The sequence below is a fragment of the Lonchura striata genome, chromosome 10 (genome assembly GCF_046129695.1).
Source record: "Lonchura striata isolate bLonStr1 chromosome 10, bLonStr1.mat, whole genome shotgun sequence".
Lineage (NCBI taxonomy): Eukaryota > Metazoa > Chordata > Aves > Passeriformes > Estrildidae > Lonchura > Lonchura striata.
In genome coordinates, this window is record NC_134612.1 from 9,046,201 (window position 1) to 9,073,893 (window position 27,693).

Consider the following 27,693-nt stretch of genomic DNA (forward strand, 5'->3'; position numbering starts at 1 on the left):
ACACCTTCTGCTCTCCTCTGCCATGGGACAGGCTGGATCAGGCGTGCTTCAAGGCAAATGCTGAGGGAAGCTCTCTCCTTCTCAGTGCTGTCTTCGCTAGGGCTTTGTTCTTGAGCTCTGAGCATTCTTGAAGAGCCAAATAAAGCAAGGGGACCATTGTTTAGAAAGGCTGACTTGTTGGAAGGATAAAAAGTAGCATGTTTGTAAACTGTGATGACAGATCTGATGATTGTCCTAGCAAAAGAAGGAGCACATCTTAGCTTAGCATAAACTGAAATCATGGCCTAAAGTCAAACAGCAAAAAGTAGGAATGTTCCCTGTTCAGGGAGACATTGTTTTTATAATTTATCCTAAGAGACATTTTAAAATCCTTTAAAAATGTTGGTTGTATCTCTAAAAAAAAAGAAAGAAGATGACTTTTGCTGTCACTGTCCATACTGCACAGCTACTCGGCCTGCGGAGTCAAAAATTACCCTTTTTTAAAGGCCCATACCAGTTTGCAATTTCAGAGCTAATCTGTCTGATGAATTTGGACTTTTCCAACTAACTCTGGTAACTTCCTTTTTTAAAATGAAATCTCATTGTATTTACTCAGATATTTTTATATTCTAAAATGTATGTTTATGGTAGTTTATTTTGGTTTTGTTTCTTTTGTGTAGGTTTTTATTTTGGTTTGATTTGGTTTGGTTTTTTCACTTGCTACTCTTTCCCAGTTAGCACCATCTTCCTATTTAATGAGTTCACTGTTAAAAGATGTCAGATTATCCCAAGTACTGCCCTTTTCTTTAATATTACTGCCACTTTCATAACTTTACAACCTCCAACAATTTTCAAAACACATGAAAGTCCTCAGATCCACACAAATACAAATTAATATTTCAAGTACATTTTTTTGAGGCACTGTATCAAATGCTTTAATAAGGTCCAGATACATCAGCTGCATTTCTGGTTCAGACTGCTATGCCCCTGCCTTTTGTGTTCTGAGTTTTCTTATCTGATATATATCTGCCTTGAGGTCAACTGAAACTCCATCTAATAAGTCTATGAAAGTCAGCACTGGAAAAGCTTCCTGTAACTCAGGCATGAAAACTACACAGAATGGATGGGGAAGTTGAGCATAACTGAAAAAATAATAATCATTAAAAACAGGTAAATGCAAAATTAGGATTAAGTTTACTCTTTTCTCTGCTAAAACAAAGAATGAGGAAAATTGGTGAGTAGTCACATCCTAGAAACATCCTAGTTCACGACTGCCCATGTGAACACAGTGCTGGATAACTCGGTCCCACACAAGCGAGGTTATCCTGTTGTGTGCAGTCCTAGAGAACATTTTATAGCACAACATGTGAAGTGCATGGGCCTCACTCCTGGTGAGATGCTGCTTTGTTCTGGAACAGCACAACTCCACCTCTTTGTGTCTCTAGTGGCACTTGCAGGTTCTGTCCTCACCCTTCTGCCAGCACAGGAACTCGTGTGACGACACAGCCAGTCAGTTCTTGGAGACAATCCAGCTGAACGCTTTTTAAGTGAGTTTTTCTCTGAAGCAGCTCAGGGAAGCAGGTTGTTGCCTGGGTTCATGAAGTCTGCAGCCAGTAAGAGGAAAAATGCCAGAGGCTGTGTGGTCAGGAGAGGAAATGAGGTGGGACCACAGCGTGGTTGATTTATGTCCATTTACCTTACTATGAACAAAGCCATCAATGGTTCCAACCCTTCTGTCGTAGTCCAGCATCCTGTCATGTGTGTATCACAGCTGTGTCATGGGATGGCAGGGTCCAGAGCCAGGCTTGGCAGCCCCTGGCAGCCTTATCCTCATCTCTGCAGGACAGTGTCCCCCGAGGCTCTCTGGGGGCTCTGGGTTCCCCAGGCAGGCACTTTGTGCCACATCTGCTCCCTGTGACGTGGTGCTGCCCTGGCTCCTCGGTCACTTGCACAGGGAGGGTGCCCAGCCTGGAACTAAAGGTGGCTTCTTACCTGGATCCTGCTGGTGGTTGACCCTGTGATTCCTCACAAGCAGAGGAACTGCACCAGGTGAAAACACCTCTGTGCTGAATTTAAAGACTTTCTAGGCAGGGATTGAAGAAATGAAATATTTCTTCAGATTTTTGGAAAAGTTACCGTATTTCCAGGAATCCAGAGGTATTCTCTCTTTTAGTCACTTTAATGACAATGAATGATTTGTTTTTGATTGTCAGATTGTAGGGACTGTTTTTTAGTGGGAAACATATATTATTGTAAGAAAACCCCAAAATGTAGCTGAGCTGATTCTGATTCAGACTTGTGTCTGAAACACTACAGAAGATGTTGGATGTTATTCAGCAGAAGTTGTGTTAGAAATTCAGAGAAAAAGTGGAAAACAACCCTTACAAAAGACACATTTTTCCACTTAATCATTCTGCAGCTGGTAAGAATTGATTTTTAGTGTGGTAAATATTATATTGGGCCTGATTTATCTTGTGCAGTGTGCCAGTTTCATGCTGGTGCGGGACTTGGTCTAAGAAGAGTTGTAACAGTATAAATTAACACATCAGTGAGTCAAGCCCAAAACCTTATAGAAGAATCCTCCTGTTTTTCATAAGGGACATATTGACATACACCCCTGCAGCAGTAATGTCATGTTAAGCTAGTTTAATTCCCCAGAAAGTCTGTGTTCTTATACAATAGGTGTTTTTCAATTTTGATGGATGGCAAAAGATTATTTTTATGCCCTATCATTGCATAATAGGATGCTGTATCATCTTGTGCTTTCTTCATGTTGACATTTTATTTCATATAAAGTATTTCTGAATAATTTATAATTAAAGTGCTTTTTTACCTTTTCTGTATTGGAACTTCTGTAAAAGCTATTGCATGTTGGTCTGATGCATTCAGTACTGAAAGGAATGTTCATTTTCAATAATATTTGCAGGCAATTTCAGGGTGCTGAATAAGAGAAAATGGATTACAGTTATGAGCAGTTCTGCATCAGTCACAGCCATATAAAAATATGTTAATCTCTTAATGTATATAATAGGAAAGATGCAGAAGAAGATGCAGGAATACAATGTTTGACACCACTCTCCCCCCAGAAAAACTTTTCTTCTGTTGTATCTGCTAAATGCTGTCCTATTTCAATTGCCTCAGAAAATGAGAAATGTCTGAAGGACAGACCTTTGCTGACCACTCACCTCTGCTTGTGAGGTCCCTGCTTTCTCTTTTCTCCTGGGTTAAGCTCTAAGCTTCTCCTCCTCACGCAGTGTTGACCTGCAGCCCCAAGCACAGACACACTCTCATTGGCATCAGTCTGATGCCAAATTGTACAACAGTTTTACTGGCAATAAAAGGATGAGGGCTTAAATCTGGGGGTGATGCATAATTTCTGATGGGAATCATTTCTTCTTGTTCCCATCCATGTCTTTTCCATAATGTGTTTGCAGCACATCCCAAATAGGTAACTGCATTAGAAGCTTTTGTCAGGAAATGATGAGAAGCCATGTGAAATTGTGGAGGCATTTCCAGTAGGTGCATCTCCTGCCCCAACAGCTAAGCTTGAACAGCACAAAGAGATCCTCACAGATGTGTTATCCATAGGAAACCCAACTCAGAAATGTTTGAGTGATGGCAGGTTTGGGCTGGCTCTGCAGTTTGGGCAGGGGTGGCTCTGGTGTTCCCTGGGCACACGTGGGTTTGATCCAGCCCACAGGATTACTGGGTTGGATGGTTTGGGCTCCAGAGCTGTGCACCCCTTGTCCCTTGGACTGCAGAGCAGTGGCACACACCAAAGGAGTCCCCATCTCTTGTGGTGTGGCACATTATTAATGGCTCCTTAGAGCAGCTCCTGTGTTAGGGCACATCTTCCCTGGGTGTTTGCAGGGATTTTATTTTATTTATCCAGATTGGCTGCAGCTTTTGAAACAAATGTATTTGTATAAAATTTACCTTCTCCTAAACTGATGGCACTTTTTCAAACCATGTGGTGATGATATAACTGAATCAAGAATCCAGAAATTCCATTCTTGGATTTAACTGTTGTGTTTGTTTTACTTTTTTTTTTTTTTTTTTTTTTTTTTTTTTTTTTTTCCAGAAAGGAACAAGCTAAAAAGAGAAAAAGAGGGAAAGCCTCAGAGAAGTCTTCTGTTTTAGCCAGCACTGTATTTTCTGCACTTCAGAATAATAATGAAAATTTAATCCAACAGTGGGTGCTGAATTAGGTGTCAGTGTGGGGCTGGCAGAGCCTGTTTGGGCCTGCTTGGAGCAGCAGCTTCTGCAAGGAGAGGGTTATCTGCAGAGCAGGGCATTTTTAGATGCAGAACTACTGTGTCTCAGTAGCACCTTGGGGCTCAGAATTATGGTTATGTTGGCCACAGTAAAGCAGCTGGGTAGGAAAATTTATAAAAACAAGATTAATAATTATTATTAATTGTGATTAGGGTAATTATTGAATGCCAGCATGGTTATTAGCTCCCGGGCAGTTGCTTTTTGCTGCCCAAATTGTCCTTGCATTGCAATGACATAGTCTGTGGAATCACTGTAATAGATTACTTAGTCCTTTGGGAACTCTGCTTAGAAGACACAGTACACATTCCAGTTACTGATTTTATTTCAGTATATCATTGGTAACCTTGATTTAAAATAGGGATGGTTATCACTGGAGTGAAATCCTGAGCCAGTGAAGCTGGTTAAGAATTTTTGTCATCAGCTTCAAAGATGCCAAGTTTTTGTCCTTGATAATGATAGGGACATTTTTTTTAAGACAGCTTGGAAACAACTACAATTGCTCAGACCACAATATCATGTATATGTCCTTGAATCAATTCAGAATGAGAAACAGACAAAGAATTTGGGAATTTTTTTTGCATTCATGCTATTGCATATATGCAGATATTAAAATTATAATAAGTTTGTTTTGGGCTGAAGTTAACACATGGAAGTTGTTTTTTTGGGGACTGTTTGTGTTTTTTTTAAATAAACTTTAACATCTTCTCACAAGAAATAGCAAATTTAAACATCAGTTGACGTGAGCCTAAAACCTACCTGGGTTTTAGCAACCTTGGAGAAGCCCAGTGTCTGCTTTTAAAAGAGGTACTAGTCAGAAAAGCAAAAACCAAGTGTTAGGAGTAAATTGGGAACAATTCTAGATTGCAACAGAAAACATTGTTTTGTTGCTGTATCAACCACGCACTGAGCACTGGGTGCACTTTGGTGCCTTCCCTCGAGGAAGGAATTGTCCAGGCAAGAGCAGAAGGAGCAGGGACTGGGAAGATCCTGTGCATGAAGGAAACCCGAGAGAGCAGGGCTGCACAGCCCGTGGCAGAGTGGCTCCGAGGGGATGCAGAGCAGGCTAATGGGCTCTGCTGAACCAGCCAAGTGGCTCAGGCACAGTGGAGAGATGTCCAGCCTTACAGGGGATGGAGACTGCCAAGGGGTGCTGCCAGCTCCTGAGCTCGCCCTGCCAGGGGTGACCGTAACTCTAGGAGGAGAGGAATATCTGATTTGTTACTTGGCTTGCTCCTGCTCTATTGTCCCTGCTGCTGGCCCACTCGTTTTCATAGCATTGGTAAGGAAGTTGAGAAGCTTGATTCTAATGGGTTGATTAGATATTAAATATTTTGTAACAAAACCAACGAACAACTGGGATGTCTTTCTGATGGGGGTGAGAAGTCAGGATGTAACCTTTGGAGAGCAAACTCTTCAATTAGCTAAAAATGCGGTCCTAGCTGAGTCAATCAAAATTCCTTCATCCCAATTTAAAGTCTGAATTACATTAATTGAAGAGTGCATGGTTCCTGAGTTTTATGAGTAAAAATAACTTAAAATTGATTAAATCGCCATTTCTTATTCACAATTGTTTTCCCCACAAAAATATGGATTAAATTTGTAGACCCAGTAGTAAATGCCAGTTTGGAAGAATTCCACTGGATTCGTTGCAGTTATTTTAGTTGCACCTTCCTTAGCCAGTATAGAATCAGGCCCTGCATGCACAAGTTTTCTTTTTAGACCTGAGGGAATGTAATCAGGATCCAGGCTGAGGTTCCATTCCAGATCAAGTCTTTCATATGCAGATTATAAAATCAGTAAAAAACAAGCTTAGTTTGGCAGGGACTTCAAAAGAGACCTTTGGATGATTTTATCAACAACAGAAGAGGCAATTCGTTCTCCCTGCTAGAAATCAACATATATCTCATTTTAGGAGATGTGATCTATACTGATTGGGGGTTTTGTGTAGAGAGAAAAATACTATATTTGAGAAAATTTTTCTTAGGACAACTTCAAGTCTATGTAAACACTTCTGCCTTCAAAAACCTTATCCCCTAATCTCAGAGAAACATTTTTACCCAATGTATTTAGATCAATATTTTGGTTTATTTATTTATGTTATCTTGTCTTTTTGACTGCCTAAGGCTTCAAATAAGATTTTAGAAGTTTATCCCAAGTTTCTGTATTAATTCTGCAGGAAGCTTGAACATTGATTTAAGAGTTGTGGTTTGGATTTGTAGATGCTAATGCAAGAAAGCTCAAGGAATGCAACTTCTCTCAACTCTTGCACTGCAAGAGACCTCATAATCACTAAGGAAGGGAGTTAAATCCTGATTTTCTCTTCAGCCATTGCCAGGAAAGCTTCTAGCCAGATGGATGATCCGTGGTGGATAGTCAACAATCACAGTTAAAAGTTCTATGTGCTGCTACTGCTTTTCAAAACTGCATATTCCCTAAAAGAGCACAAATAATCAGAGAGATAATGGGGTGGGCATGGATTCTTCTCTAAAACAATCACTGGAATTCTCAAGTCTCAAGTTGGCTTGCCCAGTGTGTGTGCAAGAGCCACAGTAAATGCTGCCCTGACATCCTCCCTCCAGTCAGAGAGTGCAGCAGCTTCTCTCAGGTGTGATTGAACACCTCTCACATGACATCTGACGTTCAGAAGCTTGATGCAGAGGAAATATTTTACTAAGATAGTTAAAAATTATATTAAAATAACCCTCCATGCAGTTGACAGAGTTAAAGACCAATAATGAAGTATGGCCATATTTCTCTCCTGCAAAAAAAAAGTTCAACCTCCCTCCCCCGCAGCCAGCCATTTAGTGATATTTAAATACATTTCAACAGCAAAATGTTTGGTCTGGAATGAGGTATAGTGTAAAATCTCTCCTATGATAAATCACTAGAGATGAAGGATCATTTATGATCCTATTCTGGAAGGGGAGGAGGGAGCTGCCCAGGCAAGGCCCTGCTCTGTCTGCCTGCCCCAAAGTCAGTGATGTCTCCATAAGGAGGTCTCTAAATGAAGCTTAGCCCTGTATTTCTGTCTTCCATATGGGCTCCTTTTCCTTTCTTCCTTCCACTGGTCCAAAGATGATCACATTTTTAATGGTTTGCAAACTGCTTCAGAAAGGAAGGGCAGAACAGGCTCAGGCTCTGGAAACACACTGGTCACACCTGAAAAAAACAGTCAGCTTCATTTATCCACATGTAAGATAGCAGGGCCCCTGCTTCATCAGCAGCTGAGTAGTAGCTTCTACAATCAGGGCTAATTCACAGGTTATTATTTACCCACTGCCCTGTACAGTTATTGTCACAGCTTCCACTATTTGAAGTGGATAACTTGTCTTATTTTTAATGAACCAAGATAAATGCTGTCAGACCTCCTAATGGTTGTTTCTATCTACTATACTTTAAAAAATGTACATATGTATCCCTCTTGGTTTACTGCCAGTCAATCAATGTTAAAGCATTGACATATGGATGTGGGATTTTTTGCTGTCTTTAAAATAGGATCAATGACATTAAGGCTTGTCATGTAAATAGTAGAAATAAAGCAGAAAAACCCAAGAGCTATTTATGTTTTTTAGGATGACATCTGTAATGTGGGTGGCACAGAATGAAAAGTAGAAAATTGCAAAGCTGTTCATAGTTGAATGAATTGACTGAGCATATATCTTTTAGCTGTTTAAAAGGCATTACTTATGCAAAGTTCATGCATGCAAACAAAATAAATGTATGAACTAAAGATAAACCTATGAACTGGCTGCACAAATCTCAATCCATTTATTTGCTCATTTTCCACTCCCACCCTTCTTTCTCTGGACTGTTCACTCCTGAACAGACTTTTTGATGAAACTCATAAATTGCCTGAAAAAACATAATCTAAGAGATCAGCAGCTCCCAGCAAAAGCCTCTGTTGCCCTTCACAGGATGCTTTTTGTTGTCTGAGTCTCTGCAGGAATCAAACACCCCTGATGGCCAGGCTGACCTGCCCTGGCAGCTCCCAGCTCCATACTGCAAACAGATTTTAGACAAAAGAAAAGAGCCCTACGTCTTTTGCATTCCAAACAAGTGTTTGACAGCAGTGACTCATGCTGCCATAATGCAGGGATAAACATTTGGAAGGCATAAAGCTACAGCTTTAGGCATGAGGCAGGAAGTTTGATGCATGTAAGGTGCCACAAAGGAGAAGCTGTCAAGGGGCAGGGCAGAGAGGTGCCTGGCTCTCAGACCCATCCTCTGCTCTGAACAGGAGGAAGAACCACGGAAAACATGAGGTACAGAGGGCATTTGGAAGAGCTCTCTGGCACGGCAAGATAACCACAGCTCCGCAGCACTGCTGAGTTGTGGGAACTCAAAATGTCTCTCAGAAATTTTTGGAGGTTCCAGGCCTTGGTCAGAGGCATTCTAGACCCCGGCAGGCAGCTGGAATCAGCTGTGTTTTCGAGTTTGAACCATGGAATGAATTACCAACTTTGAAGGTGGAACAAGCAGTCACAAATGGTTAGATAGTATAGTAAATGTAGCTACAAAGTAGAGGGGAAAATTTTTTAGTAGTGTACAGGGGGGTTTTAGCACATGTACAGGGGGGGTTTTACTTTGTACATGGGGGTCAGAAGTTCTAAGATGGAGGAAAGTGGACTGATCCTGTCCTTCCTCTTTATTCTTCCTTACCCCCATGTTCTTGGTGATGTTGACACTCACAGATTGGTTTCGAGTAGAAAAGCACTTGGTAATATAGGTAGTAGGTATTGGGGAATAATTGTAAACATGTTATACGTAATGTATCTTATAAAAGATAGCAGCAGCCCTGGGCAGGGAGGGAGAAGAAGAAGACAGCAGACAGTCAGGGTGTCAGGAGTGTGTGCGTCTCTGCCTGGGCTGCTGATCAAACAGCCGCAGCCCGAGAAAATAATCTGTTAGATAACTGACAATAAACTGCCTTGAGACCGAACAACAAGAGCCTGCGGAGCTTTTCTTTGGGAGCACGGGTTGGAGGAGAGACTTTACCACCACTCGAGACCCCAGAGCAAACCCGGGGTTCTCACAGCGAGTGTCAGTGACTGGTGCCGATGAAACCCGCAGCCCTTCGCCTCGGCTTTGCTCAGTTTCCCGGTGCGGGCTGAGAGCCGCCCACCAGCAGTGCTCAGGGAGCGCGCTGTGCTCGGGCTGCCTGCTGTGCACCTGGGCTCCCACCAAATCTGGCTTCTCCTGAATAATGGCTTTCTTGAAGGAAAAGGCAGTTGTTACAGAATTTCTGAGAGACAGAGGTCATGGTTTATGTTTAGAATGAGATTTGAGCTACTCCAGTCAAGGCCTCAGATTTGGGCGTTGAGAGGCCTTCCAGCCTCTGACACAGTTAGAAATTAAGAGTTTGTGGCGCAGCTAGAAATTGGATTAAGATGTGATGGGGACCACTGGGTGTCTGGGTGTGAAGTAATATAGGTTTATAGTGTAAGGTTTAGGCCACCTTAAGGAAAAGGTAAACAATGTTAGCTTGCCAATCAGTGTGCCTTTGTAATCTGTAAACTATGTAGAAGTATATAAAAACTGCCATCTTCTCTTGAATAAACTGAGAATGTTGCAATAATCATATTGACTAGATGTGTGTTCTGTCCGGCCATCTTTCCCAATTTTATGAGGCCCCTGGCTTCTGGCAGTTGTAAAAAGCAGGGCATTACTCTGTATTTGAGAAGAATTACTTGAGAACTGTAATCTTGTCTCCATTTGTACACTTGCTGGCTGAGGATTGGTTGAAGAGCCCATGCCAGGAGAAGTCTAAGAATAAATCAAGCAAAGGGAAAGGCTGTGTGCCCAGCTGTGCCCCTCCAGCAGTGCTCTTGTCTCTTCAGCAAAGGTGTGCTGCCAGCCTGGCCACTGCCAGGGCAGCTGGTTGTAAGGACCTGGAGCTGATCACCCTTAGCAAAGACCCTCCCACGTTCTTTTACAGAAATGATTTGCAGAACCTGCTGAATTCCCCTTCTTTGTGCCATCCCTTCAGTGCAGGCCCTGAGTGCTGTAAGCAGAGATCATTGGACAGCAGCATGGGAGCTGCTGCAAAAAAACCCACTAAAAACCCTTTCAACAGTTTCAACTACACTGGGGCAACACAGCCCAGAGAAAGAGAAGGTTTTACCATTTTAAGCCTAGACTGTTGTTGCTAAAATCAGATTTTTTTTGCAGAGAGCTGTATACAGATATCTGTATTTTAAATAAGATAATCAGACATGCGAATTCTTATGATAATTAAGTTTTAAAAAATTCATAGGGGTTAAGCCCAACATTTCACTACAACTTTATTAATTCTTCTTCTGCTGTTGTCTCCTAAAACACTGCAATAGTAAAGGTAGCCTACAAATAACCTGAAACATTGTGAACACCTCTAGGAATTTCACAGTAGATATATGTGTAATTGAAGTATCCAAGTGATATGGTGCAGAATAATTATTTAAATAACATGCTAATCTTCACTGGAAATTAGCAATACCATTTCAAGCAATGCAAATCATAGGCAATTACATGGAATTATCTGGTTACTTACACTGCAAACAGAAAAGTTAATTATTTCTACTCAAGACAGCAGCCACAGCTTCAGCACATTCCCTTTCTTGCATTTTTTTGGAACTGCTTTCATCTTACAAAGTTCTAAACTTTGCTTTGCTTTTGTGCTTATGTTCCCTAAAACTGAAAATACAATCACATATATATAAAAAAAAGATATTAAAATAAAATCTTGTGAGAATTATTAACAAATGGGTCTACAATTCCATTTTCCTCAATGACTAAAGTTGTAGGACTTGGTGAGCAGTTTGGAGCCCAAAGGACTGAGGTATTTAACACACATTGTGTGCTGCAGCTTTACTTTTTCTGACCATCTGTGCAATGACAATTGCTGTGTGTTCAGTGCATTGAAGGCTGCAGAGGTATCACAGGTTCCAATCTTTCTGTATCACTCAGCTAAACTAATGAAGATATTGGCATAGAAAACATTTTCTCTTAATCAGAAAAGGCCTACAAAATGTGCAGACTTGAGACCCATTATTATGCAGACTCCTGTTGAGATTCTTTCTTTATTGATCTTTCCTGAATTTTTTTTCTCTAAAAATGTTTCTTCAAACTGGATTTTATTTGACCTTTGATAGGCATTAAATCAAAAACAAAAAACTCAAGTGCTGTGGAAACCAGATTCTCTCATGTGTTGGTTTCCCAGGGCACTTTCTACAGATTTTTTCATACTTTCACCATGTTTCAAAATCTCCAGTTCTTCCAGCTAATCTGAGAAGGCTCCATTTTCTTGCCTGCAAGGTTAGTGGGTGGTTGGGTCTGACATTCAGTACTGAAAGTCTCAGATCCAAAATAATGTGTTCAGTAGCTTGTCAACTAAATATAATGAAAAAGCAAAAGTCTTATAAAAAGAGCACTTGTAGTATTAAAGCATACACATTTTAATAGTATCTTTCTCAGTATAACGAGTAAAAAATGCAAATTGCAAAAAAATGGTGAAGGAAGATGAAATTAAGAGTCGGGCTCTAAGTATGTTGAGAAAATGACTGAAGAAATGAAAACACGTGGGATGGAGCTGAAGGGAAGATTTGTTCAAACCTGTTTAAGTATAGTGCTGTGGTACTTGATGAGTTGGTGGAATTTCTGTGTTCACCTCACGGCCAAAGGATCTCTGTGTCCAGGATTTCTGAGTGCCAGCCTCCCTGTGGCACAGCCCACATCTCACTGCCAAGTTCAGTGGTCCAGGCAGAGTGTGCTGATGTCTGTAGCTCTGCCCTGCCAAATCTTCAGCACCCCTCCAGGTACAGAGACACTGCCAAGGCCTCTCCCTGGTACAGACACATCTCAGCAGGCAGTGGCTCTCTACCTACAGTTTCAGCAGGGGCTTCACTTTGTTCATGTTTCTGTCACTTCAGTGCTTTTTTGCTTGGAAGACCACAGTTCTGACACTTGTGTTTGTAACCCATAAGCCACAGCCTCCTCAGAGGGATCTCAGCCCAGGAAGCCCCAACTGTGATGTTCCACAGTGAAATGTGCTTGCTGTCTGTAGAGTGACAGGAAAACTTGTGCTCGTGTTTTGCTCCTCCAGACGCATTCCCTCAGCCTGAGGGAAAACAAGGCTTATGTGGCTGTCAGGACTGCAAACTCAGGCTGACATCTGAAATCTGAGCTGTGCTCTCCTAGCATCATCATCCACCCCCAGCCCTGGAATTTGTACTTCACTCTTAACTTTGTTGATGCTGAAGGCAAAATTATCTACCATATCCACCATCATGACAATGACACCCGTTGTTGTTAAGGAAATGCCTTCAGCACAAGACACTATTCTCAGCTTTCTCAAAAGTTATCTTTTATATTCTCATCTTTCATGCTTTTCCTCAGCCCAGGGGTGATTTTCTTCCCTTGTGAAAATGTAGCTAAATACTAACTGGCTATTAGTGAGCTATTTTGGCTCTAGATGAGGCAGTTTCACTAGATAAAGCTCTAAAAGCTTTTTTTTGCCACTGGATAGTTTATAAATATCTTATTTTAAACACTCTCAGAATTGTACTCATCTAGTCTTTTGCATTGACTTTGATTCCACTAGTTTCATAGAAAGTTCCCTTCCTAAAGCTCTGGAAATATGTATGGGCCATGCAAAGTGTGGGACAGTTCTTGAATTCTTTTAGTTGTTAAATTTGGGGAGTTTTTTCTACAGCACATCTTTCAAGGAGCCAAATCCTGAGTAATTTGAGTAATTTTTTTGCCCATCAGGAGTAATGGGAGGTAAGTCTCAGGAAAAGGCCATGTGAGAAGCAGCTGAGGTCACTTGGCTTATTCAGCCTGGAGAAGAGGAGGGGACTGAGGGGAGTCTTCATCCCACTCTGCAGCTTCCTCACCAGGGGAAGTGGAGGGGCAGGCACTGATCTCTGCCCTCTGACAGGGGGAGATCAGTGAGAGGACCTGAAGGAACAGCACGGGGCTGAGTCAAGGGAGGATTAGGTAAGATACTGGGAAAACAATTTTCACCCAGAGGGTGGCTGGGCACTGACCAGGCTCCCCAGGGCAGTGGTCACAGCACCAGCCTGACAGAGCTCAAGGAGCTTTTGGACATTGCTCTCAGGCACATGGTGTGACTCTTGGGGCTGTCCTGTGCTGGGCCAGGAGCTGGACTTTGATGATCCCTCTGAGTCCCTTCCAAGTCAGGATATTCTATAATACTATGAAATGGGACCTTAAAAGTTTCCTTCACTCCAGAAATCAGTCTGTATTAGGAACATAACTCCCACAAATCCCTTGACTTTCCACAGCAAAAAGAGTCACAAACTTCCATTACCAGCTCATGCAGTACTCATGTTGATTTCAAGACATAAACAAGGCATATTAAATTTAACAATAAGTAGAAATTTCTCCCTTAGTTTTTCTCTCTATTAAGTTTCAAGTGATTTTGGTTAGTAAAACCTGAATTCTCATCAGCTGGATGCTGACATCCTCACTGAGACACATTCCCACTAACCTACATGTGCACCTGCAGAGAAATTGGGGAGAAGCTGGCTGTGAATGCTGAGTTCTATTTTAATACCTGGTAAGTATTATAATGACATAACTATGTAGGCAGATCTGATAAATATTGACTTGTGGTTGACAAAGAGATATTTTAAAATACCCACTGAGTGCTGGCCCTAGCCATGCACTTTCATTCCTGCCTTCCTGCTTTCCACTGTGTCCCTGGATGAGATCCTGTCCCACTGGCATCAGTGGCAAGGCTTTCAGCTGCACCAGCAGGCCTGTAATTTTTCTCTTCAAATTAACATGTCACAAATTTTTTGGACATTTTTCACATATCTAGGAACAGGAAAAAGAAGACAAATATTTCCCACATGCTTATGAGTGCACCTAGTAAATGTCACAGCTATTAAAACAAGCCCAGAGGCAAACAATAAATAATTCCCCCAGGTAAAAGAGTACAAACACGTAACCTGCACAGGCTGCTCCCTCCTCAGTCCCTGTGAGCTGGTTCTGCTGGCAGGGGAGCCCTGCCATCACGGCCAGGACTGAGGGTGTGCACACCCAGCAGCAAGGAAAGCACGGGACCCATGGTGTCACCTGCAGCTTGGGCAAACCTCCACTGATAGAAGACTGCATTTGGAGAAGATAAAAGAGAATTAATCGCACAATTAGATGAGCTCTATGGAGTCTGCCCTGATTGTGGATGGGGGTGATGAAGAGCTGTGCCTGGGATTTCTCACCGATGTGGCCCATGGCTGTGGGCTGGCCTGGCCCCAGCCCAGGCTGGGTGATGAGATGATTCTGCCATCTCAAGAGCAGTGGTATTCATGGGGCTTGGGAGAGCATCTCCTACAGGCAGCCCAACCTGTAGGAGACAGGGACAGGGACAGGGACACACCGACTTGCTAAAAAAGCAAAGGAATGTGGCTTTGTTTCCCAAGCGCTCCGGAAAAAAAATCCTTAATTCAGTTTTGCATAATTTGGGGTATTTGAGAATGAAAAAAAAGCAACAAACTTTAAATGGGTCTATGTTGAGCAAATAAAGATTGTACAATCCTTGTACAAAATTTATTTCTGGGAATAAAAATGGGCTGTTCTGAAAAGAAAAAGGAATGCATTGATGGAACTAAGGTGCTAAATGTTTCAAAAATAGGAATCAGCAGGGATCACCTGTGTCAAGGTTTGCAGCCCCAGAACTTGAGGGGTATCTTCCAAGTGATAACTCCTCTTTTTCTGTAAGAAACTCCATAGCTGTATTTAAGGGAGAATGTATTTAGAGATGTATCCTTGTAGGTGTATGTGTACATGTGATGTATACAATGTGGGTGTGCAAACGTTTGGGAAAAGAAATAAAAGCTGATTCCAAAACCAGACAAAATGAAACTGGGGACAGCTCAGGGTGTATTTTACACCATGAGATGAATTGACAGAAGATGAGCCCATGTAGCATGGCATTCACGCCTAAGTGTTTTTCCCAAAGATCTTGGTGCTATTTAGGTCATTCTATCTTCACATTAAGACAGCAGGAAAAACATCACGGTAGGAAAAATCCCCCAAAAAAGGAACACGCTTAATGTCATGTCCTCACCGAGGGGAGGACCACGGGGTTGGGTGCCGGGGAAGGGAAGTGCAGGGCCGGGCCAGCAAGGGGTGGGACGGGCGGGGCAGCGCACCTGTGCGGGGCGGGACAGCGCACCTGTGCGGGGCGGGACTCGGCTCCTGTGCAGGGCGGGGCAGCGAACCTGTGCGGGGTGGGACAGCGAACCTGTGCGGGGTGGGACAGCGCATCTGTGCGGGGCGGGACAGCGCACCTGTGCGGGGCGGGACAGCGCACCTGTGCGGGGTGGGACAGCGCACCTGTGCGGGGCGGAGCGGGGCGGGGCGGGCGCACCTGTGCGGGGCGGGGCAGCGCGGAGCGGGGCGGGGCGGGGCGGGCGCACCTGCCCGCGGCCCCGCGGCCGGCGGGGCGCGCTGGGGCCGCGCTGCGCGGAGGCTGGCGGCAGCATGGCCCGCCTGCTGGGCACCCTGCGCAGCTCCCAGCCCGTGGCGCGCTTCCAGCGCTCCTGCGGGCTCTTCCCCGCTGCCGAGGAGGGCGGCTGCAGCCGCGACCCCGCGGAGGGGCCCCGGGCCCGCGGCGCCTGCAATGGAGCGGGCGCGCTGCGCTGCCCGCAGGTGAGTGCGGCGGGGGCCCGGCTGTGACTCAGCAGAGCCGCCCCGGCGCTGTGCGCGCAGGGACGCCCCGGGAGGGTCCCCCCGCATCCCGCCGCCTGCCCGGGCCGGGAGGAGGGAAAAGGGTTGCGGCTGCGAGCCCGGCCGCATCCCCGCCGGGGAGGCGTCTTTGGGCTCTCGGCGCTCCCCATCGCTGTCGGCCCGGGATGGGGCGGTCGCTGCGAGCGGGAGTTGCCTGCAGAAGGGCCTGGGGGGCACGGCAGTGTCGCGCCGGGATGCGGGGAAGGAGCGGCTCTGTCTGTCTCACGCCGCGGCGCTGTGCTTTGCCGTGCCCGGCCCCTGCCCGCCGCGCCGCGTACGGCCGTGCCCGCCCCGGGCTCCGGGCGGCTCTGCCCCGCCGCCTGCCCCGGGCGGCTCTGTCCCGCCGCCCGCCCCGGGCTCCGGGCGGCTCTGCCCCGCCGCCTGCCCCGGGCGGCTCTGTCCCGCCGCCCGCCCCGCGCTCCGGGCGGCTCAGCCCCGCCGCCCGCCCCGGGCTCCATGCGGCTCAGCCCCGCTGCCGCAGCCCAGGCGCCGATGGAGACAGCCCCAGCTCCCTGCGCTCCCCGCTGGCCGGGCAGGTGGCGGCCGCGGCACGGTCTGTAATTCCCCTGTGTATCAGAAGGGAAGAGGGAAGGGTATGATGCAACCCATGTGTACAGGTCGGACGACCTGCTTTTTCTCTTACTGTAATGACTTGAATTCATTAGCAGATCGTTTTGTGGTGCCTTTTGGAAAGCAGGTGTGATAATGGGCTTCCAAATTCTACCTGCAACATAAACATGGACTAGCCATGAATGTCACAACTCTACCTCTCTTTCCCTTCCGTACTATTTTACTATTTCCTGTTCCACGTCCAGTGCTCAGATTCCCATTTCAAGCATCTAAAATTCTTCCTTAGCTCTCCTTGACTCTTTCTCAATTAGCTGTCGTTCAGTGTGTTCACTTCTGAACTTCAGTAAGCTCTATTTTGAGTAAACTATGCAGATAATTCACTAAAATATTTATTGGTGCTGCTTTCTTTTGAACAGTGACATAGTTCGTGTAGCAGTGTTGATATTAAAATCCTATCCAAGTTAATGCTCCATGAATGCAGCTGTTTACCTTGAGCAGTTGTTTTGGGTTTCATGAAGAAGGGCACAATTACCTTTATGTGAAGGTTAAATGTGTTCTGGGTGAGACTCCATGAAACTTGGGTTTGTTTCCACACAATTATGACATTTCTGAAACATGAAAGTTAGGTTCAAACACCCCTAAAATGAAGATGGGAGTAATAGATTGAAGAGTGTTTCAATGAAGTGTGAGAATTATAAAGATAGGCTCTCTCTGTTCATTTTATGGAAAATGGAAATAAAAAGTCCATTTTACACAGAGGGTTTTCTGCAGTCTGACAAGAAATGTGAAAAGCGAATTTGGACCTCCTTTAGGCTAAGGCTGAGACCCCCTGCTTTATTGCTAAGTCACCCAGGGTTACCCTGATGTATCTGCAAATAAGCAGGTTTAGGATTCTTGTTTACATAGCAAATTCCTTGGCCATGAATTCTCTATGGATAGTGGCATTTGCAGAAAGGTGTTGAAGTGCTGCTTCTGCATCTCCCTGCTGGAGCCTTGCATGGCTCTGTGGTCATCCATCCCTTCTTGAAACCTGGGAGTTTCAAAGTCCTTGTCATCAGGACAGTTGATTTCTATAAGGTAGTAACTTCCACACTGCTTTGTCTTTACTGTCAGAACTGTCTTAAGTATTCTCAGGCTCTCCTGTGTAAGTTCTTGGACAACCCCTAGGTTATATACCTGTAAAAACAGAGCACATTGCATGCAGTGAAGGAGCTGTGAATGGCTTACTGGATGATGAGACTGCCACAGCTCCATGTCTCCAGGACATCCTCCCTTTCTTCAGTGCCAGCTCTCAGGCCCCTACATCTGTCATGGGCTGGATTGTGTGCCAGGGTGGCCCAGCTGCAGAGCTGGGAGGGGCAGCTGAGGGCTGGTAGCTGGTGGCAGTTTGGGAGGGTATGGACACACCTGGTAGGAAGATGTCATACTGGATGGAGAGGAGAGAGGATGTTTCAAAGGGGTAAAGAGACAGAACAGCTCTTCCTCTGGAAGGAGGAGGCTTTTAATTATTGCATACATTTGTGCCAGGAGTGTGGCATGATTGTCTTTGTTTATATATAAACTGGAACTTAAGTGTGTGTTTAAAAACAATTTTAGAAGCCACAAGGCCTGATTACAGTGGCCAGTAGCAGCAAGAGCAGCTGTGTTTCTGAACCTTTGTAAATCAGTCCTGCCTGCCCCACAGGAGTTGCCATGAGATGAGACAAGGAGTGAAAGTCTTAGATGTGACAGCTGTGGCTGCGTGCGTCTTAAATATTGAATCAGTACCTAACCCATATTCTTGGTGTTCCTTGGTTGCCAGATTGTTTAGAATCACTTTTTAATACCTCAAATGCAAACTCTGGTGCCTGTGGATGATACAGAATGGTGCTAGTCCAACACACTAACTGGATTTATGTCCTGGCTTGGACTAGGTATTGAATCTATGGGCTTTTAGTGGAGAACTTTTCTGGGTTTATTACGACAGAAGACAAGAGAGCAACTTCTTGTAATTATCCTGTCTATGGCTAATACTAGTTTCTCTTCTGTACTGCTTTCTATTATTAGTTTGTTTCACAAGGAATTTATTTCTGGAAGAGCTAAAAAGTATCTTTTCCTTATAGGATTTGTAGGAAATCCTCAAGCTGTGCTCTTAAAATATACCAATAATATACCGGTATACCAATATAATATACCAATATACCACCTGAAGCTGGTGTTCTGTGAGTGGCCAAATAAAGGCCACATAAATTTTAAAAGTGAAGCTTTGCTTATCTCTAATTTCCTGGTGGACTTTTGCTCCTGAAATTGATAGCTTGAATGAAAGGGCACAAAAAGTTCTTTGTAGAGATTTGTTTGTCTTTCTCCATTCTTCCTTTCCCAGATGCTTTATCATCTTAAGATCTGTCTTCCTGCCTTTGAGAGAGTACAGTTCATGTTTACACTGTAGTTATTCCTTAACTGTCAGAACTGCTCTGAGCTGGTGCAATGCTTGCAAAGTGCCTGATGATGTTTAGTGACTGAATGGTTCTTGCTCATGCTGTAGGTGAGGAGGATAATAACCAGGATAACAGCCAGGTGATGGTAACAGAAACAGAGAAGGTAGGTAAAACCTGCACATCCGTCTCAGATGTATTACAGTCCCCAAAAATGTGGTCAATTACTTGCAAGATATAGATGACAACATTGTTTTTGCTGTGATGGGATGGCTGGTAATTTGAAGCATGCTTGCTCTAGAGCTTGAGTCAAGGTCTCTCTTCTGTGGTGGTCCCTTGCAATAGATCTTTGTATCAGTCTCAGATTATTGCTTTTTCTTTTAAAATGGTTTTTCAGGCTTGCTTTTTTCCATGCAGCAGTAAGTTAGCGATAGCTGAGGTAGGTTCAGCAGGAGAGGCAAACCCTTGTGAAAAAAGCCTATGAGCACTGCTAGGAGAACGGGCTCAAGTGCTAACACTTTGTGTCCCTAGAGAATACAGCTGAACTTTTGGAAGCTCCTCAGTTTGGAGCTGCAGCTGGGGAAACTTGAGATGCAGTTTCTGGTTTCAATGGGCTGAGCATAGGGCTCACGTTCCCCAGCAGATCTCCCCTCCCTGCCTGGCTGCCCAGGGAGCTGGAGCATCCTGCAGGTGTCCAGTCCTTGGTCTGAGCTTTTGGCAGCCAGTGAGGGATAGCGTTCATCTGTATGAACGAGATGCTTTCATCAGAGTGATGGTCCTTTGGAATATGACAGTAGAATGGCATCCAAGCTTGAGGTAGTGAGTGGCAACTCTGTGAGAATCTGTCAGCACTGGGTTTGCCTCTCTTCAGGGAGCAGCCTTGCACCCCCCCTGGAGAACAGGCTGCAAAGACAGCTGCATGCTCTTTGTTACCATCTCATCTGCAGGATCTTGCTGCAGAATCACCTGAAGCTCACAGGAGCTGGTGAAGCTTTGCTGATTGCAGTAGACATCCTGTGTGGTGCCTGCTGCTGGGAGAGTGCCTGCTGGCACAGGGGCACGAGGGAGGGGCTGTGCTGGCAGCCCAGGTCCTTACACTGATGATGATGATGATGATGTGCTTCATGACTCAGTGCTTCCTGGCTCACAGCCTGAGTCATCCTTTTGGAGGCCATTGGACCTCTTAATGAGGAGCTGTCAGGATCCTAGGATTAATTCCAGTGCTTGGAGGTGAGCCACTTACTGCTTTATAATTCTGCTGACTGTCTTGGGCCATTACTTCGGATATCAACCAGAATAATAAAAGTTAATCTGCTGTTGTTTTTCTTGTTTGGGTCTCTGGAGAAGAGGAGCAGATTTAACAAACAAGAAGCCAGAGAAAATGTCTTCTGGAAAATTCCTTTGGACATCCAGATCTTTCAATTTATCTCATTTTTATGCTCTGCAGGGAATGTGTACAGGTCATCTGAGCAGTGGAAGGTAACTAATGACTGCTATGGCAAGTAAATCTGAGGTCTAGAGGGTACAGGTAGTGTTGTCTAAACCATGAAATTTTTATTTAAAATGTCTGTTCACTTTCCTGCTTTAAAGGGTGTCGTATCAGTCCAGTTTGGTTAGCACCTGTAATTTACTTTCCCAAAGTAAACAGCTTTGGTCTAGATGTAGAGGATTGTGAATGCTTTAATATTGACCTAAATTGCTGATTTATTTCTTTTATTACTAAGTTTTGGAGTATTTATTACTAGAAATAAAAAGTTAAAAATATGTTTAATCCTTCCTTTTGAAGACAGCTGGCAGTTGCAAACCACTGTCAATAGGGTTCCCTGAGCCTGTGTGTTCTGGCACACAGAAAGTGGTCACCATCAGCCCTGGTCAGGTCATTTTTATCCCCTTTGCAGCTTGCTCCACTGGATGGAATTGTGGCTGCTTACTTAAGTCAACCAGTTTATGAAGTGTAGTGCCTTTAGTGTTCCCCATTGCCATTTTCCTTTGCAAAGTGAGAGTGTTGGGGTACTTGATTTCACAGGAGGAGTCAGTGTCAGACACCTCAGTTGTGCCACAGGAGCAAAGCCTGGATGTTTGCAATGGAAAGGGCCCAGAGGCTTTAGCAGTGAGGAACCTGTTCCCTGACAAATGCACAGCCCACCCACCAGGATCTGTGGCATGAAGCAAAGGGCAGAGCAAGCAAAAAGACTGAAAGAAAGGTCTAGGGAGGAGAAAGGAGTCCTTATGGAAGGGCAGCTGACACCCATGTCACCTGCAGGTGTCAGGTGCTGGGGTGAATTTTGAACTGGGACTGACTGAAGTATTAAAACTTGCAAGCACCTGCCAAAAAGTGCCACCAGTGCAGTGCCAAGCTGTGGTGGCTGGGGGAGTGCAAAGGGACTGCAGCCACAGAGTGGCTCACTCAAAGGGGCAGGAGAGCCAGGGCTTGAAGCAGCGCTTGGCAACATCAGGTTGGTCTCCTTGTGTGTTTCTCCATCAGAAACAGAGCTGACATCAGCATGGCCTGCACTGCACGCAGCTAATAATGAGGCAGCAAGTGAATTAAGAACATCCCATCTGCAGCTCTCCTCCCAGGCTGGGCTGGCTGCTGAGCTCTCCTCCCATGTGCCTCTCCACAGCCACAGCTGCAATCTGAACACATCCCTTCCTCTTTCCAGGGGTCTGTGCCTTTTGGGAGCTCAGGGACAAGGCACTTGTGTACGTGTGATGGTACTTAACCCAAAGCTCTATTTAGCACTGCCTTAGGAAACAGCTCCATGACTCAAATCCTGAAACTACCTGCTGGCAAAAATGTCACTGCACCCTGTGCTGGTGCCTGATTGTAAGAGATTAAAACAAATAGTTTAGTTGTCTGAAAATGGTATGGTGTTACTCTTGTTTGTTACAGAAGCCTTGCTGCTCTGTGCCTTTCAGAACAGACCTCTGCCATGGAACTAATATTTGAGCAAAATTAGCTGACTGGATTCATGATGCTGCTGTGTAGAAAAAAGTGGTTAATCTATGGTGTCAAGCTAAAGTTGATTTCTAAAATAAAATCCAACATGAGAACAAGATTTTGCTCTTAAAAGAAATGTAACAGTGAAGCCTGGTTCTCCATGGTCTTTGGCCATCCCTGCAAGCTTGTGTTGGATTGGATTAGGTTAGGTTAAGTTGAGCTTCTCTTGAGGAACTTCTCAGACCTGGTGTGCTGGGGCCAAAGTGAGTGACAGTCTTCCCATTCCTCATCAGTGTCCCTGCAGAGCACCGTGGGTATCCAGCAGCCGTGCAGGCCCTGGTAGCACTCTGACTCATCTGGTTTTGGCAGAAAGTCAAAACTAAGAGGAGGTGGTTCTTGAAGGAGATGGGTGGGTGTGTGGGCAGGGTGACCATCTAATGCTGTGCTGCTGGAAAACTGCTGTTTTGTGGCACAACCTTCTACCCAAAAAACAGTTTTAGCAACACTGTACCTTTGGAAATATGAAGTACAGTAAGTTTTAGAGGAATCTGATATCTGTTTTGAAGCTCTAATCCCCATCTTTCTGAACTGTCTGAAATTTGCGTTCTCTGTTTCTTAACTTGCCTTTTCCTCCCTCTGTCCATGGACTCTGATGCTACCTAATCCTTCAAATACCTTCCTCAGGCATTTCCAAGTGCAAGCTCTATATTGCACCCCACAAAATTGCAGTCTAATTCTCGTAAATTAAAATGCAATTAAATAAACCCGTTCTTCCACTGTAAAACGTGGAAGAAGGAAGCCTTTTCCTTCTGCCCTTCCCTTGCCTGACTCTCTTGCCCTGTTGTTTCCATATTGCACAAATTGGCCAGTTCTTCCTGGAATGTGGGAGGATGAAGTGCATGAGAAGCTCACCCACCACTTCTGTCAGGGCAGCTGAAAGGGCCGTGTCCAACCTGCCCAACCTCTGCCTGGCAAAGCAGGGCTCAGGGGATGGAGGAGGTGAGCTCATCCAGGAGAACAAGTGCATGGCTTATTTATGCTGGTGTTGTGCAGTTTTCTTGGCAGAAAAATGCTGCTGATACACACCAGTGATTCAGAACAAAAAGTGTCAGAACTGGGCTTCTGGGGAGTTACTCCAGCAGCTGGAGTGACCATGAGAGGAGCAGCTTTCCATAAAGAGTGGGCAAGGAAATAAATGCAGGGATGTTACCCTCCATGTTGGACAGGTGCCTTCAGGTGTGTGCTCAAAAGTCTGAAGATCATGGTGGAAGGTAGACCTATTGGAGTTCCTCAAAATGATACTGCAAGAAAAGGGGTGAAACATAATTCTGACCCCACGACACCACTGTGTGGAGGAATGTCAGTCTGCCTTGCCTTTGTGATAGCAACAAGCAAAAGCTCCAAAGTATATGATCTGGTAGGTTTGAGGTTTGACTAGATGATCTTTAAAGGTCCCCTTGCAACCCAAACTGTTCTATTATTCTCTGAATTGTGGATGTCAACTCTCCAGGCCTCTGCTAAGAAAGGAATATAGGAAGTTAAATGGCCTGTGAGTCTGAGTGCCACGATGGACACCTTTTGATGGAAAGTGATGAGAGTCTTTTCAGGACAGGTTTTATAGCCATGTGGAAATCACCAGCTGGAAATGTAGGTTTGAGAGGCATGATGTCTGTCAGATGAATTTAGAAGAAGGTGCAGATAGGCTGGAGGATGAGAAGTAAAATAGTCTTGTCAAGCTGAAGGTATGGTTGAAAATTGACTTCTATTCAACAGGTGCAGACGCTTATTAAAAAAGCAGGTGTAGACTCAACTGTAGAATGGAGCAATAGATGTGGTAGAAATTTCATGGAGGAAAAAAGTTGTTTGAAATCACAGGTTTGACATGGTAGAGTGGTGACAAACCTCTGAAAACTGCCCATAAAATGAATGACATTGTGCAGGACTGTTCCTTCAGCATTGCTGAAGTGTCAATTTGATCTTTGGGCTCTGTAATTCAAGTCAGGCATGTTAGGTGCTGTGTCTGGGAAATGCTCAGTACCCCCTGTAAGAATTACCAGGTGTTTATGGAGTGAAAGAATTATGTCTTTTTCTTTTTCTTTTTTTTTTTTTTTTAATGCTTATAAAAACCTTCTCCTGTGCCAGCCTTCACAGGAAGGAAACAATTTTTTTCTTGTCTGCAGCAGATAAGAAAATAGCCATAGGTTTCAATTTCAGCAAGAAAGTCTCAGGCTAGGTGGCAGGAGAGCAAAGCTCTTGGAGATGTCCTGGAGCAAGCAGTGGAGTTTCCAGCTCTGGTTCAGTGATGACAGACAAACTTCCAGCAGAGTAGTGGGAGTTTAAGCCATCCATCCTTGGTGGACAAACTGGACCAGCCTTGGTTTAGGCTGTCTGTCAGGAAATGTGAGGCTGTCCTTCCCAGTGACTGCAGGCATGGTCCTCCACAAGCAATCTCAGCCTCTTCAGCAGCCACTCCCCTTTCTATCTGAAAGAGACTTTGGTTTCTTTAAGACAGCTTTCTTTAAGAAGACAACATAATCAATTTTTCCTTCCTTGATTCTTCCTATTAATTGCCTACACAAATGCTCTTTCAACACTAGTCTTACGTTATTCCACTTTATATTTAAATTACTTGGCAGATTCTGTTACTTCTATGTGTGTTCCTTCAGCACAAGGAAGGAGGCTAATCATGTTACTTCTAGAGCAAGATACAAAAACAACACCTGTAACTCAGTCTATCTCCCATCTACTAATCAGAGTGGAAGGAAAACAATATGAGGATTTAAAAAATGAAATCTTCGCACATGAATTGAAGTGTCTTAACTGTGTTCCAGACCTGTTCCAGCTCCAGTGTGCTGCTTGATGTGCAGATGTGTACATCTGTCTCAGCTGACCAGTCTTTACAGGCTGAAGGGGAGACTTTGGATGAACACACACTGATGTAAGGCGTGGTGGCTGGATGGACATTGTGCCCAGGGGGGCAGTGTTGGTGGGAGCCCTGCATGAACCTTTCCCAGTGTCTGTCTGGCTGGTCTCAGCCTTTGTTCTGGCAGACCACAGCCCCTTGCAGCCTGATTGTTTCCAGCCACCCCTGGTGCTGTTGGCTGAACAGCAGTACTCTTCTATTGTACCTTGCTGAGAATTTTATCTAATGGCCTTTTGGAATGAGTCAAGAAATTGCTGAAATACTACCGTGATTCTGCCTGATTTTTAGGCTCCCCACTGGCTCTTTACCTGAGACCACTGAAAGTGCTGTGACTCTCTGGTTTGAAGGTTGAGCATTGTTATGTCTTATGCAATGATTGTCTTGCTTCTGCATCAGCCAGTCCACATCCCTCTCATTGGGCCAGGAGTGCATGCTGCTGTCTCTGCTTGCACAGCAGCTGGGAGCTGGATGCGTCCTCTGTGTGCTGGTCAACAAGGACTTGCTGCCAACAGCAGAGCTGGACAAAATTTTATGACATTTAAGGGGGATTTCCTTGGGATTTCTGTTTGTCTCCATCTCCACATTTCTGAGGTTTTGGTTGGCTCTAGGTGTCCCTCCAACAACACCCTGTAAACCTGGACAGCTATTGAAAGCTGGCTGCCTCATGTTCTGCAGAGACTAAAAATTAATTACTTGTTTTAAAGTATTTAAACAGAGTGGGAAGCTGCACATATGTATGAGTTTGGTTAGGTGTATTTTTGATGCCTTGGGGTTCCCTGTGTGTACTCTGTGGGCTGTTGTCCTGCCCCTGCTGTCTCCTGACATCTCTGCAATTCCTCCCATGACTCTGTACTGCTCTTTGCTGCCTGCCCCTCACCCTACCATGGGTGCTGTGCACCCAGTGAGGGGCTCAGGCCACACCAGGATTTCCCCTGGGCCACAGCCCCTGTTCCCTGGCCACCCCATTCCCTCATGGAGCTGCTGCTCCCAGGGAAGGTGCATGCACAACTGCTGGAGGGTTGTTGGCTGCCCTGGCTGCTTGTTGGATCTTCAGGAAACTCAATGTGTTTGACATGCAGCTGTGCAGTTGGATGAAAGAACTGAAACTTTTGACAATTATAGGCTTTGCTTTTTCTTATTTTCCAAATCTAATTACCAATATCTATTTTTTTGGCTGTTGTGACTTGATAGGTTCCTTTTTGAACTTGGTAGAGTTAATAAACATAAAGTGATGTAAAACTCACTGCTTATGCAGAGTACTCCAGTACAGAAGGATTTTTCACAGTGGTTTTACTCTAAACAGTACAGCCCTGTGGGGATGATTTGTCTGATTTATATTGTCTTTGTGTACAGCAGCATCTAGACTGGAATTTTTGATTTTTTCTTTTGTGCCTGATCTTTGGTAGCATCTCTAAATTTAGAACCATTTTTTTTTACCACATTAAAAAACCTTAAAGTGAAAAGTATGTAATGTGTTAATTAGGGCTTTGGGAGGGGAGCTCCTAATCTTTTGCAAGGCAATTCTGTTGGAAGGGGAGTAAGGGACTTCAAGAACTTCAATTAAACATGTACATTTTCTGAAAAATCTGAAGTAATTGAGAGCTGAGAACAGAGTGTTGGATAATGGGATCTCTGGGTCAGACTGAGCCTTAGAAGTCTGATGCTGCACAGCTTGTCTCTAGAGACAGGGCAGGAAAAGCTGGGGCCTGTTTTGCTCTCTGACAAGAAATCTCCCAGAGGAATTGCAAGAAATAAAATACATTTTTAATCTATTATGCTAGTGGTTCAGCTGTTGTTCCTTTGTTTCAGCTTTGAAGGCCAAACACTACATATATATATAATTTCTAAAATGATGGATTCCTCCAGTGCTGTGTCATTGTGTGTTATTGTCTCCCCAGAACCACGGGGGTGTTGGTTTGCCCTGCCCTGCTGGCCCTGTAGGAATGTTCTGGGGATGCTCCCATGCTCCAGGGAGGCTGGGTGGGTGCTGTGGCAGCACCTGGTGTGGGTGATCCACCCCATGCAAAGACTGCAAATGTGGGGTGACCTGCAGGAGCCATTTCTGTGCCAGTAGCTGGGTAGTTTATTTGTGGAGACTCATACATCCATGAGAGTTTCTTGTAGTCTGAGCACTCGAGGTTTTTCAAAAGAGACATTCTGCAGTTGGTGAGAAGGGTCATTTTTGAGAAATTACCTGTCTTCTGTGTCTGTGAGTGCCGAGGCTTATTACATCTTACTTCTGAAATGCTCTAAAAATTCTGACTTTATCTACAGCCTTAATTGCTGCCCATTAAGACCTCCCTGATCCAGACTGAACAGCAATGGAGATGGATGGAAGGGCTGATTTGCTGAGAGGGCTTCAGCCATTGTGGAAGGCATCAGGTCATGGCAGTACATTAAGAATAACCAAGTTTAAAGATAAGAGTTACTTAAAATTAGCAATTGAATAAATTTCTGGGAATGTTAGAAGATGTTAACACAAATAATGGATTTTTCTGCACTGGGGTTAGAATGAGAATAAAAAGGGAAAGCACTTCAGAAAGCACTGCACTCTGCCTTCTGCAGAAATAGTGGATGTACATAGTAAATGTGAGCTAACTGCAGTCTGAGGGTGCATGGAGGAGGCTTGTTGTGCTTACAGTGCTGTGGGATCACAAGTGCAAATATCACTTTATTACCATGCACTACCAAGCATCAAGTGGAGCAATTCTGTGTGCCTGACATGTGGCTGCTGGCATTGTGTCACAGACAGGCTCTGTTTGTCCCCTGCCACACACTGGCTGTGCACAACTGCTGGTGTAGAGTTAATAAAAAATGATAAAAATCCAACCAAATGTGTGTGTGTGATATCTGATAGAAAAGGA

At 44.6% G+C, this 27,693-nt stretch overlaps 1 protein-coding gene across 1 annotated transcript in view; it reads left to right on the forward strand.

Moving 5' to 3' along the window:
• The first annotated feature begins 15,728 nt into the window (after nt 1-15,728).
• SGPP2 (sphingosine-1-phosphate phosphatase 2) overlaps nt 15,729-27,693 on the forward strand; it is a 33,399-nt gene continuing 21,434 nt past the window's right edge. The window contains exon 1 of the mRNA XM_021553640.2: nt 15,729-15,903. Within this exon, the coding sequence (XP_021409315.2) occupies nt 15,736-15,903 (168 nt within the window). The 5' untranslated portion in view covers nt 15,729-15,735. The remainder of the gene's footprint in view (nt 15,904-27,693) is intronic.